General features: G+C 44.3%; 1 protein-coding gene across 1 annotated transcript; it reads right to left on the bottom strand.

Moving 5' to 3' along the window:
• Nucleotides 1-208: 208 nt before the first annotated feature.
• Nucleotides 209-12,055, bottom strand: ESX1 (ESX homeobox 1; the record flags this gene model as incomplete). Its single annotated transcript, XM_075941118.1, has 4 exons — nucleotides 209-2,198; nucleotides 4,644-4,930; nucleotides 11,317-11,362; nucleotides 11,778-12,055. Coding segments are annotated over 4 exons (837 nt in total), but the record flags the coding sequence as incomplete, so codon positions are not given.
• Nucleotides 12,056-14,368: the final 2,313 nt, after the last annotated feature.

The raw sequence follows: 14,368 nt of genomic DNA, 5'->3' as shown, positions 1-14,368 counted from the left end.
CATGGTGGGGGAGGGGGGGAACACACTCAGACTTTTGTGAGGAAATGTAACAAATTGTGTCTCTCCTAAGGTTTCCTGCCAATTGATCCACACAGTTGAGACTGTGTTCGCTTTGGAAGAAGTAATTTACTTTTCTCAGAGGTAATAAGTCACCATGTTTATTTACATGCATCTACAGACCTAAACTATTTCTGCTCTCATTCCTAGGCAATGGTGATGGGACGTAGATGCATATGCAGCCTCACTGCAGTCAGCCCACAAGCCACAGTAAAAGCAGATTTCAAGGGTAAGAGAAGAGGACAATCTAATCAACCAAGGAGCCTTCTGTGTAATGTACAAAATTTAATACAATCAAGATTTAGAGACATCTACAAAAGCAGAAATTAAGGTAGCTAGGGGTTCTCTGTCCCACACTCACTGCAACAGTATTGACATTGTTCACTTTCAGAATAAATGTGATCAAGAGACCTAGGCTGATTGTAGTCTAAGTCGAGAGCCGATAGCCTGGCTTTACAGAGCATTAAGATCATGAAAAGTTGACTGAGGTTTGGGGGCTTTTTCTGTGACCATAGCGTATCAGAATAGTCAGGGGAACAGGAGAAACACAGGCACCATCAGTGAGAGATTCTCCAGCCTGCCTCACCGCTGTTCACTACTCAAAGCATCTTTGGTGAGACCAAAGCTGGTCCCTGTGTTGGTTCAGTCCCTGTCACCTCTGCCAATGAGGATGCCATTTAACATACAATGCTTAACATTAATATAGCCCTTTGGCATTTGCACAGTGTTTTCAGAACATTTCTATAGTGCTCACAGCAGCTCTGGGAGAGGCAACTGTTCTGTAAAATGGGATGATACTCACTCTCCTTTGGAACATGCTTCAGTATTTCTGGATCAAGAGCTGCATATGAGCTTGTTCTTGGTCTGCTCACCCTGATTTTACAGCAGAGGAAACTCAGGTTGATGTCAACTGGCTTGCCTGAAGGTTTTTGTAAATTGTAATATCTATTAGCTATAACCTCAATTTTTATTCTTCCCAATAATCATTTTAAGGGCAGTTTTTAGAAGGGTGCAAGTCTGAATCTGCTTAGGCATACAATAAATTTGAAGAGATTTACAAATAAGGAAAGTTAACTTTGTGATAACAGTCTGCTGCTATTTGCCATTAGTTACACCAAAACATTCAGAAACCTCTTGGTTAAAACTAGTAACTATGCAGCAATATATTGAATTACACAATTTACTTCAAACACATTTTTTTCTTACAGGACACAACTTTCATTAACAAAGTGTTTGATGGTCAAAAGCTAAATCTTAGGATTTAATTATTAAAACATTGCCACATTGAACATAAGCAAACTTTTGTTTATTTTAGTTTGAAACAAACATTTTGTACAAACCTAGTTTTGAATCAAAGACCTATATTCAAAATATTTCATACCTCTTTCCTGCTGGCATTCTGTTTATTTTGTGATATTTCACAGTCATTCATACTTCAATATGAAGCATGATCTTTAAATTAAGAACATACCGTATTTTGATTCTTGGGTCTAAACTATTGTAGTCATACAGTTCCTCCTGACATGTAAAGATTGTTAATAGAACTCTGAAGTTATTTCTACAAAGGATTTTCAATCTTTGTGCTAATGTCTAGCATATCATGGCATTTCACAGCAAACTTGTTCTTTGTTAGTTTTATTTATGTAGACAAGCCAATTCTTGATCTCTTTTGTAAAGTCAAAATTTCACTGTAAACAGTCAATCAGTTTCTACAGGACTGTACAATTTTGTGTTATAATAGAAGAAAGCTATTTTTAGCAGGATTAAAAATGTCCTCCAGCCCATTTTGCAGAGAGAAGATCTACAGATGGGAAGTGGGTTTGGGTTTTTTTTTGTATGCCTCTGTATAACTGGACCCACTTACGGGAGACGGCATTTGCTTTCTCCTATGCTACTGCAGTCTGCAGGAAAGTTCCTAACAAAGTTCTTTGTTAGTGTTTGTAAGAGTGGCTAGGAAGTTTAATGGAGGGATTTGTGCTGAATGTTCTTTCGCTTTGAGTCTTAGCGCTGCAATGCTCGACGTTTTCCTTTCAACTGCTGCCGGATCAGTGAAGGCGGTGAGAGCAGTGTTTGATGGGGGTCCTGGAGTTTTCATTAAGACTGAAGCTGTTGTCATGAGAGGATTTAAAGCATTGAGAAATCTATATTTGGGGGAAAAGAAAGTCAATCGCACTCAAATCACGAATTATTTGTAGAAGAAATATTTACCTTATTGAGCACCACACCATTAATCTGGGTTCAATTTTTAAAACAAGTTTTTATTTGTTCCAATTTTTTTTGGGGGGGGGGGGGGGGGGGAGAGGGGAAGGAGATAAAATGGACAGTTTTTTTTTTTTAAGTGCAATAGGCAAATCCCCTTTGCACCTCAAAATATCATTTACTAACCTGCGGCATGAGACACGTTCATACCACTGTTACATGCAGCTATCCACAAAAATTCAGTTTATTAAATTTACTGTCACTCTCTTAACAGGTTAAGTCCTTTCTAAGCAAACCCGGTAATGCTCGAGATCAGCATGCTCTGTGGAAACCACAGAATACTTCATAAAGGGAACAATTTTCATGGAGGCCTTTGTGCAACCAAGTTGTTGAGACAAGTTATTTCATGTGAAAAGCAGCATAAATCAAGGTGGTGGAAAGGTCTGCTCGTTAATCCGTGGCTATAATATAGGCTGCCATTTCAGGAGGGAGAGAACTATACAGTGCTAACACAGCAGCTTTCTGTCGCTAAATTTTAGCACTTGTAGTGAGCGAGACTGAGGAACAGACCCTCAGCTGTTATACGTCATTGCCGCCCTGTGGAATTCAGTGGGGCCCTGATAGTGGAGACAGGTTCAGGATCTACCCTGAAGTCTTGGAGGTTGGGAAACACGACTCTGAGTTCAACCCTGTGCTTAGTACTGAGGTTGGGAAGGAAGCAGGCAAAGGGGGCAATTGTCTGAGGCCTGGTGATCCTAAGGGGCCCAGGGCTCCTTGCCACTGCCACAGCCCCCAGTCCTTTAGAATCACCTCAGGAGTGCTATGCACTGCAGAGCCTGGCCCTATGTGCTCCAGCCAGCCCTGAAGGTGGCAGGGGATACTGGGGGCTGGTTGCCCAAGCCCTGCCCCTTCCATGAGTGCAGAGCCGCCCTCTCCCTTGCACATTGTTCAGGGAGCCGGTAATCCTGTCAGCTCCCCTGTCAATGATAAAACTCCCATTGGGATTGGGCGCACGTGCCTTCTGTAAAGGCAATGTTAACGGGATGAATATGGCCCGGACGGGATGTCAGCTCTGTTCCTGGTGCCCAGGGAACGGGGGCTGTGTTCTGGTCTCCTGTGTGGGAGCATCCAGAAGCGTTCTCTCTTGTATAATCATGGTGAGAGCTTGTATCTATACCAGTTGTAGTAGATTTTCAGATGTGCAACAAACACCTGCATGTCTGTGATCAGAACAGAGTCCAGTCAGTCTACATTCGCACAGTCTGGCTTGAAGACAAAGACTCTCTGACTTCAGTGGGGGGTAGGATTTCACCCTATGTGCACAACTGCCTTTTGCACAGTAGCTATGTGGCATGACTCCCACTAGGATTTACAGCTGTTTTCCTGCTTATTGTACTCAAGTTGTCCCAGTGAGTAAGACATGCAAGAACTGACCTTTAATAACTATTATTCTTTTAAATAGGCAGAATCCATACTGTAACATTGGGCACCTGTGATATTAAGCTGTTGACTACACAAGAATGGACATACTGGTCAGGCCAAGGTTCCATCTAGCCTAGTTTTGTGTCTTTCGACCGCAGCCAACATTAGATGCCCCAAAGGGAATGACCAGAACAGGGAATCAAGTGATCCATCCCATCACCCGCTTCCAGCTTCTGGCAAACAAACTAGGGACACCATCCCTGCCCATCCTGGCCAATAGCCATAGACGGACCTAGCCTCCCTGAATTCATCTAGTTCTTTTTTTAACCCTGTTACACTCTTGGCCTTCACAACGTCTTCTGGAAAGGAATTCCACGGTGTTGTGTGGAGAAAAAAAAAATACTTTTGTTTTAAGTCTGCTGCCTATTAATTTTATTTGGAGACCCCTAATTCTTGTGTTATAAGGAGTAAACTCTTGGCCTTCACAACGTCTTCTGGAAAGGAATTCCACGGTGTTGTGTGGAGAAAAAAAAAATACGTTTGTTTTAAGTCTGCTGCCTTTTAAGTCTGCTGCCTATTAATTTTATTTGGAGACCCCTAATTCTTGTGTTATAAGGAGTAAACACCACCACCTTCTCTCCTTTCTTCACAAAACTGTCATGATTTTATAGGTGTCAGTCAGACAGTTGGAGGGGGATCTGTTTTCCAAGCTGAAAAGTCCCAGACTTACTAATCTCTCCTTGCATGGCAGCCATACAATATTCCTAATCATTTTTGTTGCCCTTTCCTGGACCTATTCCAATCTATCTTTTTTGAGATGGGGCGACCACATCTGCTTGCACTATTCAAGATGTGGGTGTACCATATATTTATAGAGTGACAAGACAATATTTTCTGTCTTATTTATCCCTTTCTTTTAAACCCTGAGGTTTAAAAGAAAAACATTTAAATTACACTCTCTGTACCTTCCAAAATGGGGATTTAAAATTGGATTTCTGAAAAGAGATGTCCAGGCAAGACTGCTGAGACCAAACGGCCCTAAGTTTGCAGGGTTGAATGCTGGAGTTCCAGATGGCATCGCTATTGTTGAAAGTGGCACCGCTCGCCATGCATGGTCCAGAAGGGGAGACTGGCTCAATGGAACATCCAAGAACAGATTCAATGGCTGAGTTAAGGAGAGTCCTGGAACGTTCCCAAACATTTCAGTTTTCTCACGTTTCCTCCATTTTGCCCTTCTGTTTTGAAACCAGACCTTCAGAGAGAGAGAATACACAAGGGTCAATTATACTGATTTGGGTGTTGCTTTTATCAGCTATGGTACACCATAATGTACACAGCATAATAGTGACTTATTTTAAAAGTACTATTTCTGTATAGAAAGTTTCTGGTTATAAAGACAATAAATAAATGTCATAAGCGTGATCTGAATAGTATCGGTTGTAGGCAGATCAGTAAAAGGTGATATTGATTGTAAGCCATAGTAATATGCAACTTATGACCTCTGAACTCATGATTGACTACTGAACAACAACAGCTATTAATCATTTATTACCTGACACCACACCATTTTTTCCCTATAATTTTGGCTCTGTCTTGGAGTATTCTTTCCCGGATCCCTAGATTTCAGTGTATGCTAGGGTAAAACACAGCGTAAAGTATACAGCAGAGATGGCCTGAAACAAGAACCCCAGATATGAATTGCCCCCCTCAAGCTTAAGGTTTCAAAATCTAAAATTTCTCTCGTGTGGAGTTGTTCTAATTCAAGTAATTAGAGAGATGCAGTTCAGAATCCGAGACATTCAAACTGAATTCTGAACGGTATCTGGGCTTGGATCAAACATTTTATATCTAGCTACTATTGAAATGCAATCAGCCATTAGCAGAAGTGGTCAGACTGTATAACAATCATGTATTTATTGATCTATGAATAGTCCCCAAAATAAAAGTAAATGTTTAATACAGAATAGACAATATAAATAGACAATTCGTCCATCTGCAGGTGAAGCATTACAAACCAGAGTTCATGCAAGACTATAAAGATATTCTAGTGCATGGAGAGAATTATTTTTTAAAGTGACCAATGAGTCTCAATACTAAGCATTTTGTAATTATTTTTTCAGAATTGTCTATTGTCCGTGCAACTTTGGTCTGGTAGTTCGACCAGGGGTGACTGGGATTCAGTGACTTGCGTTGATCTTGGGCAAGTTGCTTACACACTCTATTTGACTTAGTTTACCTATCTGTTTCACAAAGAGCTTTTGGATGCTATGAAGACATAAGTTTTGTGAATGCTTATTCACAAGGACCTGAAGAAGCCATGATATTTTAGCACAACTTTTAATGTGTTTTCTTTCAAGTTATCAATATTTTCTGGAAAACTTTAGTGAACTTGCAGTTTTAATGGCAACTAAGATACACTGTGTGTCTATTGGCAAGGAGGTTGGGTTTTGAATCAAGAAGTGGACAATGGAAAAATATTGTACATTTGACAATCTAGTACAATAGTGTTGAACAAATTTATACTTTTAGGGACACAAGCTCTAATATTTCAGAAATTGTAAAGGGTCAAATTTCTTATAGGGAATAACTGAACTAATGAAATGCAGGAAATGTATATCTACAGATGTGAACCAGGTGAACGAAAGATTTTCAGCTGTGTTCATTCAGCACTGGCTGTGGCTAAAACAGATTTGAGTGATTTAATTAAATTATTTTTACAAGGATTATTGCTTGACTAGAGGCCTCAGATCACTGCCAATAAGCATCACAAATGAAGCTAGAGCTGGTATCTCAGAAGGAGAAAAACCAGCCACCAGCGCTCCCATGCAGAATGGAGTGCAAAGGACTAACAGAGCAGCAAGGATGTTACACGACACTTGTGCATCATGTTTGAGCAGCAGATAAAAACATTACACTTTTGCTAGTTTCCTTATCCTGTACCATCATTGTGATCTCTTTCCTAAACATAGCAAAAGGCAAGGGCTACATGTATTGTGAAATCTATTTAAGGATTTTTTCCCCTCAGTCTGCTCCAAGCCGAGACACCGAATAAGGAGTGAAAAATGTTTTCTGCCATAAAAATGTTAAAATAATTACTTTAATTTACTCTTATGTAATCTGTAGCACTGCCTTCTAGGATTGCAATGTTATTGCTTGTCTATTACACAGATTGTAAATTTAGTGTAACATGATTTTAGTTGGCCATCAATTATTGAATTTATCAAACTTCTTTTAAAAGCTAAGCTGAGTTTAGACTATCGGCACTGAAAGCCATTATTTAGGTCTAAAATCCCAATCTTGAATGCCTTACCTGGGCAAAATTTACATTAATATGAGTGCTAAATAAGGCATAAACACACATCTTATCTTAGTGAAATGATAGACAGTAAAAATTGTAGCATAAGTTATAAATAACATTTAGATTATTTAATACAAGTATCAAAATAACTAATTTGTATTTGACTGATTAATAGAAGAGCTCAGCTGCCTTTAAAAAAAAAGTAACGTTAATTTATTTTTAAGACCATTACATTTCACTGAGGTTACTTGGAGTATGCATCCATGCACACATTTGCACAAACTTATAGTATGGAATTTGCTATCTATACTGTTTAGCTAACCATATCCTTGTGGGCTAAATAGCTTCAAAATAATGTCTAACAAAGGAGTTGTAGACTTCTGGGGTCATTACAGTTTTGATTAGTTTTTAAATGTAACATGACTGGACTATAGCGTATATTAAATACTGCATATGTTATTTTTTGTAGTTATTATAGATTCTGAATGCATCCTACAACAGTTGTTCCTGTGCCAGACTTTCATTAGAAATTAAAATTATCATTCATAATCCAAATTTTGAAATACTTGGGGTTTTGAAAATAAAAATTCGATCTTTGCAATTTTAAGAGAAGAGCCTCGTTAAATGTAAAATCAGTTTACTCATTTCTGGAGACTTAATTCCATTCAAAATCATGTGACAAACCACTTTCTGCTGCATAAAAAAAACAAGTTAAGTTATATTTGTGACTAGCCATAGTCTCTTTGTTGCTGAGATCAATCTCAGGATCATTAGCAAATGACATCACAAGGATGTTGACTTGGCAGTAAGCCTTTCTTGCTTTGTGAGTGAGTGCATGCTTTATCAACAGCCCCCATGATGTTGAATCAACCAGCTGATGCTTCTAAATTTTCATGCTAGAACTTTAAGATCTGTTCCTATTTTTCTCCCCGGACCAATGATCTGGATTAATAATGAGAAAATGTTAATGGGAATGAAGGAGGAACTTAGACAAGAATGCTGAGGGTGGACCATAAAGGATAGGTTTAGGACTGGATTTACCAGAGTTTATCGTTCCTCTCCCATGGTATGAAAAAACATATGGGTCCCTTTGGATGCATTTTCAAAGAGGTTATATATAGGGGAATTCTCCCTAGATAAAAGGAAGTAGCTGAAATAAGTGGCGTAGTTTGGAATGAGATGGGAATATTCCTTTTATTTCATATTTCTTGCTGGGCCACTTCTAACTAGGACTCAATGAAATGCAACAATTTCTGTAAGGAAGAAAATATTGTGCCCGCTCCCCGTTTCATCTGGGTGTGCTCCAGGAAGGGGTACAGCAGGCGTCTTCCCAAAGAAGCAAATCTGTTTGAAAAGCAATGGGCTGCTTTTCTGCTCAGTTGCCTTGCCGAGATACAGAAATGACACTCCTTTCACAGAGTTACTTTTGAGCAGGTCAGGAAGATACCATTGCTATAGATTTTAAAAAGTGGTCTGTTTACATCCCATGCTATCTGAGTGCTTCGTAATCTTGAATGTATTGATCCTAACACCCATGTGAGGTATTATCTCTTTTACAGCTGGGGGAACGAGACCAAGTGACTTGCCCAAAGTACTTGTCTATGGCAGAGTAGGGACATCGGTCTCATGTTAGCACCCGAACGACTCTGCCTGTGACGACCATCTAGCCCCCGAGGACTGTAATACTGGGTCTCATCTGAGTGCTTGAGTTTCATGTACAGGTGCTGGGTGGTGGCGGCAGCCTGTGATATGAGATGTCAGGGTAGCTATTCTGGTGGCCTCTTCTGGCCCTTGAATTCGGTGACACTGGAGTAACCTCCCTCCCAATATTTGCCTTGTATTCCCATGTGGCTTTGCCACTGAACCATCTCTTCTTTTTTGATGACATTCACAGGAAGCTTGGGTTGAAATCATCGACATTATCCCACCTGCAGCATGCCAGCACACTCAATGTCTCCAAAGAGACACCCTCTAACAGCACAGCCAACTGCATGCAATGGGCAAGCCCCATATGAGAAGGTGAGAATGGGACTGGGGAAGGGGGTGGCTTAGCAGTTATGCATCCATGTTCATTTAATGGAAGAAAAAATGTGGCTGTCATCAGGGCCGTCCTTGGGATTTATGAGGCTCTATGCAGTACTATTACACTGGTGCCCTTATGCCATATGGCAGCCGGGGGGCGGGCAGTTTTTTAGAGATGTGATTTTTATAATGTTCGGCAACACGCTAATTACATATTTGTAAATCAAATCTTAAACTAAGGCTCTGTAGCCTAGCCTACCACAGTAAATTCAGAGAGTGACAGTCTAGACCCGGGGTTGGCAACTGCCTGTTAAATGGCTTCATTACCATTGAATGGCTCGCTCTTAGGTTCAATATTCTGCTAATAGATCTGGCAGGCTTCTTCAATTTTAAGTTAACTTCTTCATCTCCAGAGGAAGCAGAGCTGTAGCCAGGGATAGGAAAAGGCAGGTGAGTGGACATTAAGACCCAGTGGTGCCCCAAATTTTCCAGTGCCCTATGCAACTGCATATTCTGCATATGGGCAACACGACAGGCAGAGCTGTCCTTAAGATATTTTTAATTACTAAGCTAATTGTTTAATTACCCCAACATATATATGACCAGTGCTATAATATGTGGATAGCTATAGTATGAGGGGCTCATTTTCTTTCCTTAAAGTTCATAAAACAACTTAGCTGTGGGGTTGAGATGAAAAAGGTGACTGTTTGTTCACACGAGTAAAATCATTGAGCACTGGATGCAACATATACATTGTCTAAGAGCTTTCCCTGATGGCTGGAAGTTTTTTCCCCAGTCTCCCTGGCACAGGTATTTAGGCTTCTAACTTCCACTGATATCCATGGATTTTAGGAGCCTACTTATCTTTAAGGATAAGGGCCCAAGTGTTAAAGTATGAAAAGATGATGAAATTCATGACTTCTGAGGCCAGCTCCTCAGTCAGTCTAAACTGTCATTTCTCTATTGACAGTTTGCTATTTAGACAAGGTTTAAAAAGCACATTCAGATAAAAGAGTTAATACTTTTTAAGAAGGACTGTTAATTATGGGTGTTCAAAACCAAGGATCGGGTATTCAAGGCTGTTGTATCAAGTTTTGTCTTTGGAAGACCGCAACATGGAAGATCGGTTACACAATCTTTGCACCTGTCTGCTTAACATTTCGTCGGATGTTCTATTATAACTATCCAACCTGATCATAAAAATTCACTTCAAGGAGACACGCTCATCTCCGTCCCAGAATTATCTTTTATTTTATTTAACCGTTTTAAAAAAATAGTGTAGGTGGAGTAGAAGATGGTGCATCGAAGCTTTTGTGAACTACATAAATATAGGACACACCATTCAACTAGTCATTAGACCCTGCTGTAAACTAATCATTTTGGGTTCTTTTATTGTTTTGATCAAGAACCAAAATATTAGATTTTGACTCTTCAAAAGAAGCTGTAAACATATTTGTTTGTAATGCTAATGTGGAGTTTTATAAAAGCCAAACAGATTTTTTAAAAGTGCCAGTATGCATTTAACTCTGGACCATTACAGACTAGTGATAAGAATGCATTTTTAAGTGTACACCTATAAAATGTTACTGTATAAAATGTTTAGGTTTTTTTCAACTCAGATTTAATAATGGATATGTACAGGATATTTCTCCTTTCTTTAAAAAGCAAATATCAAGGAGAAAAAAAGACCATTGAAAAATTTGCAGCTGCAACACCAGTTGACAAATGCCAGAAGATTACAAATTTAACTATATTCTGAACTCCTATACAATAGCATTGTCTGCTAGGAAAATATTTTTTTTTAATGGGGACAGAGTACAAAATTTTAGTGTGACTCTTGAGGCTTTTGTTGGTTTCAGAATTTTAAAATTTAAATATAAAATAGGTATTTCAACTGTCAATCCAACTCATTCGAATCCACTTTACATCTGTAAATAGATGTTTAAATTAGACAGTTGCAAAGCCTATTTTTAAATGATAGTTTAATATTTGCAGAGGCGTACTGATGTATCTTCCCCTTACTATATGGTGTTTTGACGTTTCTTGTTGAGAGAGGTGGGAGAATAAAAGCTGCTCTTCCTTTTTAAACCCAGAGCTCTGATCACATTTAAGCCTCTTTTATAGGAGGATAGGGACTAACACCACCCAGCTTCTTACATCCTTTACAGCAACACTTCTCAATCAGAGCGAGCTGGAAAAATAAAAAAGCCACTAGCACTGCGCAAACACTTAATTTTAAGCTAAGAACATCACTCCCCATGGAACGGTAGGATATTCAGTCAGACACTAGGTCCATGTACTTCAGGGCTGTTACTCACCTGAACTCTGGCTTCTGTTAAATCCAGACGCATCGCTAACTCCTCTCTGCGGAAGAGCCAAACATCATTGAGTAGGTGGCTCGTGAGTCACCCCCAAAGCGTCGGCTTCAGCAGCAGCCGCCCATCCCAGCAGGCGTTCAGGCAAAGCCAAATCAAATCCCCGGCTCCCGATCGGTGATTTCTAGCGTGTCTCCCAGCCGGAGGCTACAGCAACGGGAACCTGCCCCTCGAAACTTTTTACCCCCACCCGGGGACTGCTCCAGGCTCGCAGACAGCGGCCCCACCTCGCCCCACTCCCCGGATTCCCGCTGCCTGGGCGCAGGGACTCGCCTGGGCGCACTCCCAAGCCCGGGGCTGCAGGCGCCTTTCCTCCCCGCCCGGCTCGCTTGGCTGGCGGCGCCCCTCCGCTCTCCCCCCGGCCCCCCCAGCCCAAGCCCTGCAGGGGCCGGGCCCGCGCCTACCTGGCGAACACGTCGGGGTAGTGGCACTTGCGGAACGCCCGCTCCAGCTGCTCCAGCTGCAGGCTGCTGAACGTGGTGCGGTAGCGCCGCTGCTTGCGCTTCGCGCCGCCCGGCGGCGCCTCGGCCGCGGGGGGACGGGCCCCTAGTGGCGCCGGCTCCCCGCCGCCGCCGCTCCTCGCCTCCTCCGCCCCGGGCTCCGGGCGCTTCTCCGCCGCCGGCGGCGCGGGTCGGGGCTGGGGCGGCTCCGCGGGGTCCCCGCCTGGAGAGGGGAGAGGGGGCCGGGCTGGGTCGCACTCCCCTGGCCGCCTGCCCCGGCCCAGGAGGCTGTCGATGAAGTAGGAGGTGAGCAGCTGCAGGGCGGGGGCGGGGGCTGCGCTCTGCATGGCTGCGGGCTGGCACCGGGCAGAGCCCCGCCGCCGCGCCGGGTTTTATTGGTGCCGGCCGCGGCCGGTATTAGCATTTCATTAGCGCGCTGGCGTCAAGGCCGGGGGTGGGACCCGCACTGGGGCCGGGTTCGCAGCCTGGGGAGGAGGCCGGGGGGGGCCACCCCCTGGGAGGTGCCAGACAGACCCTCCCCTTAGGCCCTGCCCGGTGCCAGCTAGTCCCTGCTGCCTTGCAAAGCGGGTGCCCCCTCTGCCCTGCCAGGCGCTGCCATGATGTGAGGGGAAGAAGCCCAGGCCGGGGGGAGCTGGAATGAGGTGCCTGCTTCCACTGTCTGCAGAGCACAGGGGCTGCCGGGCACTTGACTCTGAACTCCCCTGCTAAAGGCTGTGTCTGTCTGTCTGTCTGTGTACACAGGAGGAAGGGCCGAGCTCTTGTCACGGGGTCCCCTCCGCACGGCCCCTGCACTCTTGACTACAACGGTGGGCCAGATTCGGCGCGTCCCCTATAGCGGTGTCAGGCCAGAGATTTCTCATAGGGCGGCTAAAAGGGAGCCTGGAACCGGGCCTGCTATCAGATCGCTGTTTAGCACTCGGTTGCTTTTAGAGGGAGCTTAGAGCCTGCGTCTCAGGGCCAGGCCGAGACAAGGCACAGTTGGTGGGTGCCTGAAAACATCACCCCGAGCTCTAGAAACGCAGCCTGCTTGCCTTGGGCACCGGCCGCTCCCTTGTCCACAACGAACTCCGACCCACACACGGAATCTGAGTTTGGTCCTTGGATCCTGGCTCCGCAAAGGGCGGTGGCTTCAGGTTCCGTGACAGCACACAGCATCCTGCACAAGGGAGCCCTCGCTGGCCTGTGGTCTCCGGCCTCCCGCCCGCCTTTAGTTTTCCTCTTCGCCGTTCCAGCAGCAACACCGCAGCAGCCAGAGGGGCCGCATGCCGACTCCTGCATGCAGACACCCAGCACTGCCACGCCGTTTCCACAACACATGGCGAGAGCCTTGGACACGGGAGCTCAAGAGGTGTGTAAGTTCCTTCCCAGGGATACAGTGCTGGCTACGAAAGGGCTCTCTGCTCTAGCGGAGAAAGGCAGAACAAGAGCCAGTGGCTGGAAGCTGAGGCCACACGAATGCCGTCGAGAAGACAAAACACTCAACAGTCAGGGCGATACCCCTGGAGCAAACCCCCAAGGGAAGCAGTGGATTCTTTCTCTCTTCTAATCCAGAGCAGATGTCCTCCTGGAAGGTGTCACACCCAAATGTTAGGCTCAGTGCAGGAGTAACGGGGAAATTCTGCTGTGCAATCCGGGCAGTCAGACTCAATGATCTTTTGGTCCCTTCTGGCTTTAAAACCTCCGACTCAGTTGCACGGGCTTTCATCGTCCTCGCTCCCTGCCCACCCGGCTCTGTGTGATGGATGCAATGCTTCCATCTCTTGCCCAGCTGGGCCCACCACCCTGTCTGCTGCATGCCTGCTCTCTGGTCCAGCACTGCCGAGCCAGATCTAGAGTTTGTTTGTTGGACCACAAAACCTTTACTTAGCCTGAAATGGCTCCAGAGCGAACCCATCTCTGTAGCACCTTCCAAACCAGAAAGCCCTTTGTGATGCTAATTAATGAACCTGAGAATACCGCTGAGCTATCCCCTGTCATAACCTTGAGGGTTGGCCAGCAGCCTGGGGACTAAGGGTATGTCTACACTACAGTGTTATTTCAAAATAATTATTTTGAAATAGCGCATCCACACTGAGTGGACTCTGAATCACATTTAAGGTTGGCTGGAACCAGTTCCAGCAGGGCACCAGGTCAGGACTTACTATGTGGGGCTGCTGCCTGAGGCTATCTGAGGCCTGTGCTTAAAGGGACCCCCCTGGACAGCCAGTTCTTAGGTTTCCTTGCTTGCTTGTCTACCTCGATGAGGGACAGCAAAGCATTTTATCTCTGTGTGCTTTGGTTGCCCTCACTCGGGACACCACAGCACTCTGCAACATGGAGCTGGAGCTGCTCTGGTGCTTCTCGTGGACGCGTTGCTGTGAGCTTGGCTGCACTTGCTGCAGGCTGCCATCCGGGAGGTCCATTGGGGGGCTGTCAGTATCCAGGAGGCCCTGCGGGAGAGCTTCCACCCTGAGGAGCACTAACAGCCTCCCTGGTCTGCCCCACTGGGGCTTGTGCCTTATTCCTCCCTCACGTCCTTCCACTTACCCCTCCCT

This window comes from Pelodiscus sinensis, chromosome 13 (genome assembly GCF_049634645.1).
Source record: "Pelodiscus sinensis isolate JC-2024 chromosome 13, ASM4963464v1, whole genome shotgun sequence".
Classification (NCBI taxonomy): domain Eukaryota; kingdom Metazoa; phylum Chordata; order Testudines; family Trionychidae; genus Pelodiscus; species Pelodiscus sinensis.
This window is presented reverse-complemented; position numbering and strand designations above follow the sequence as displayed.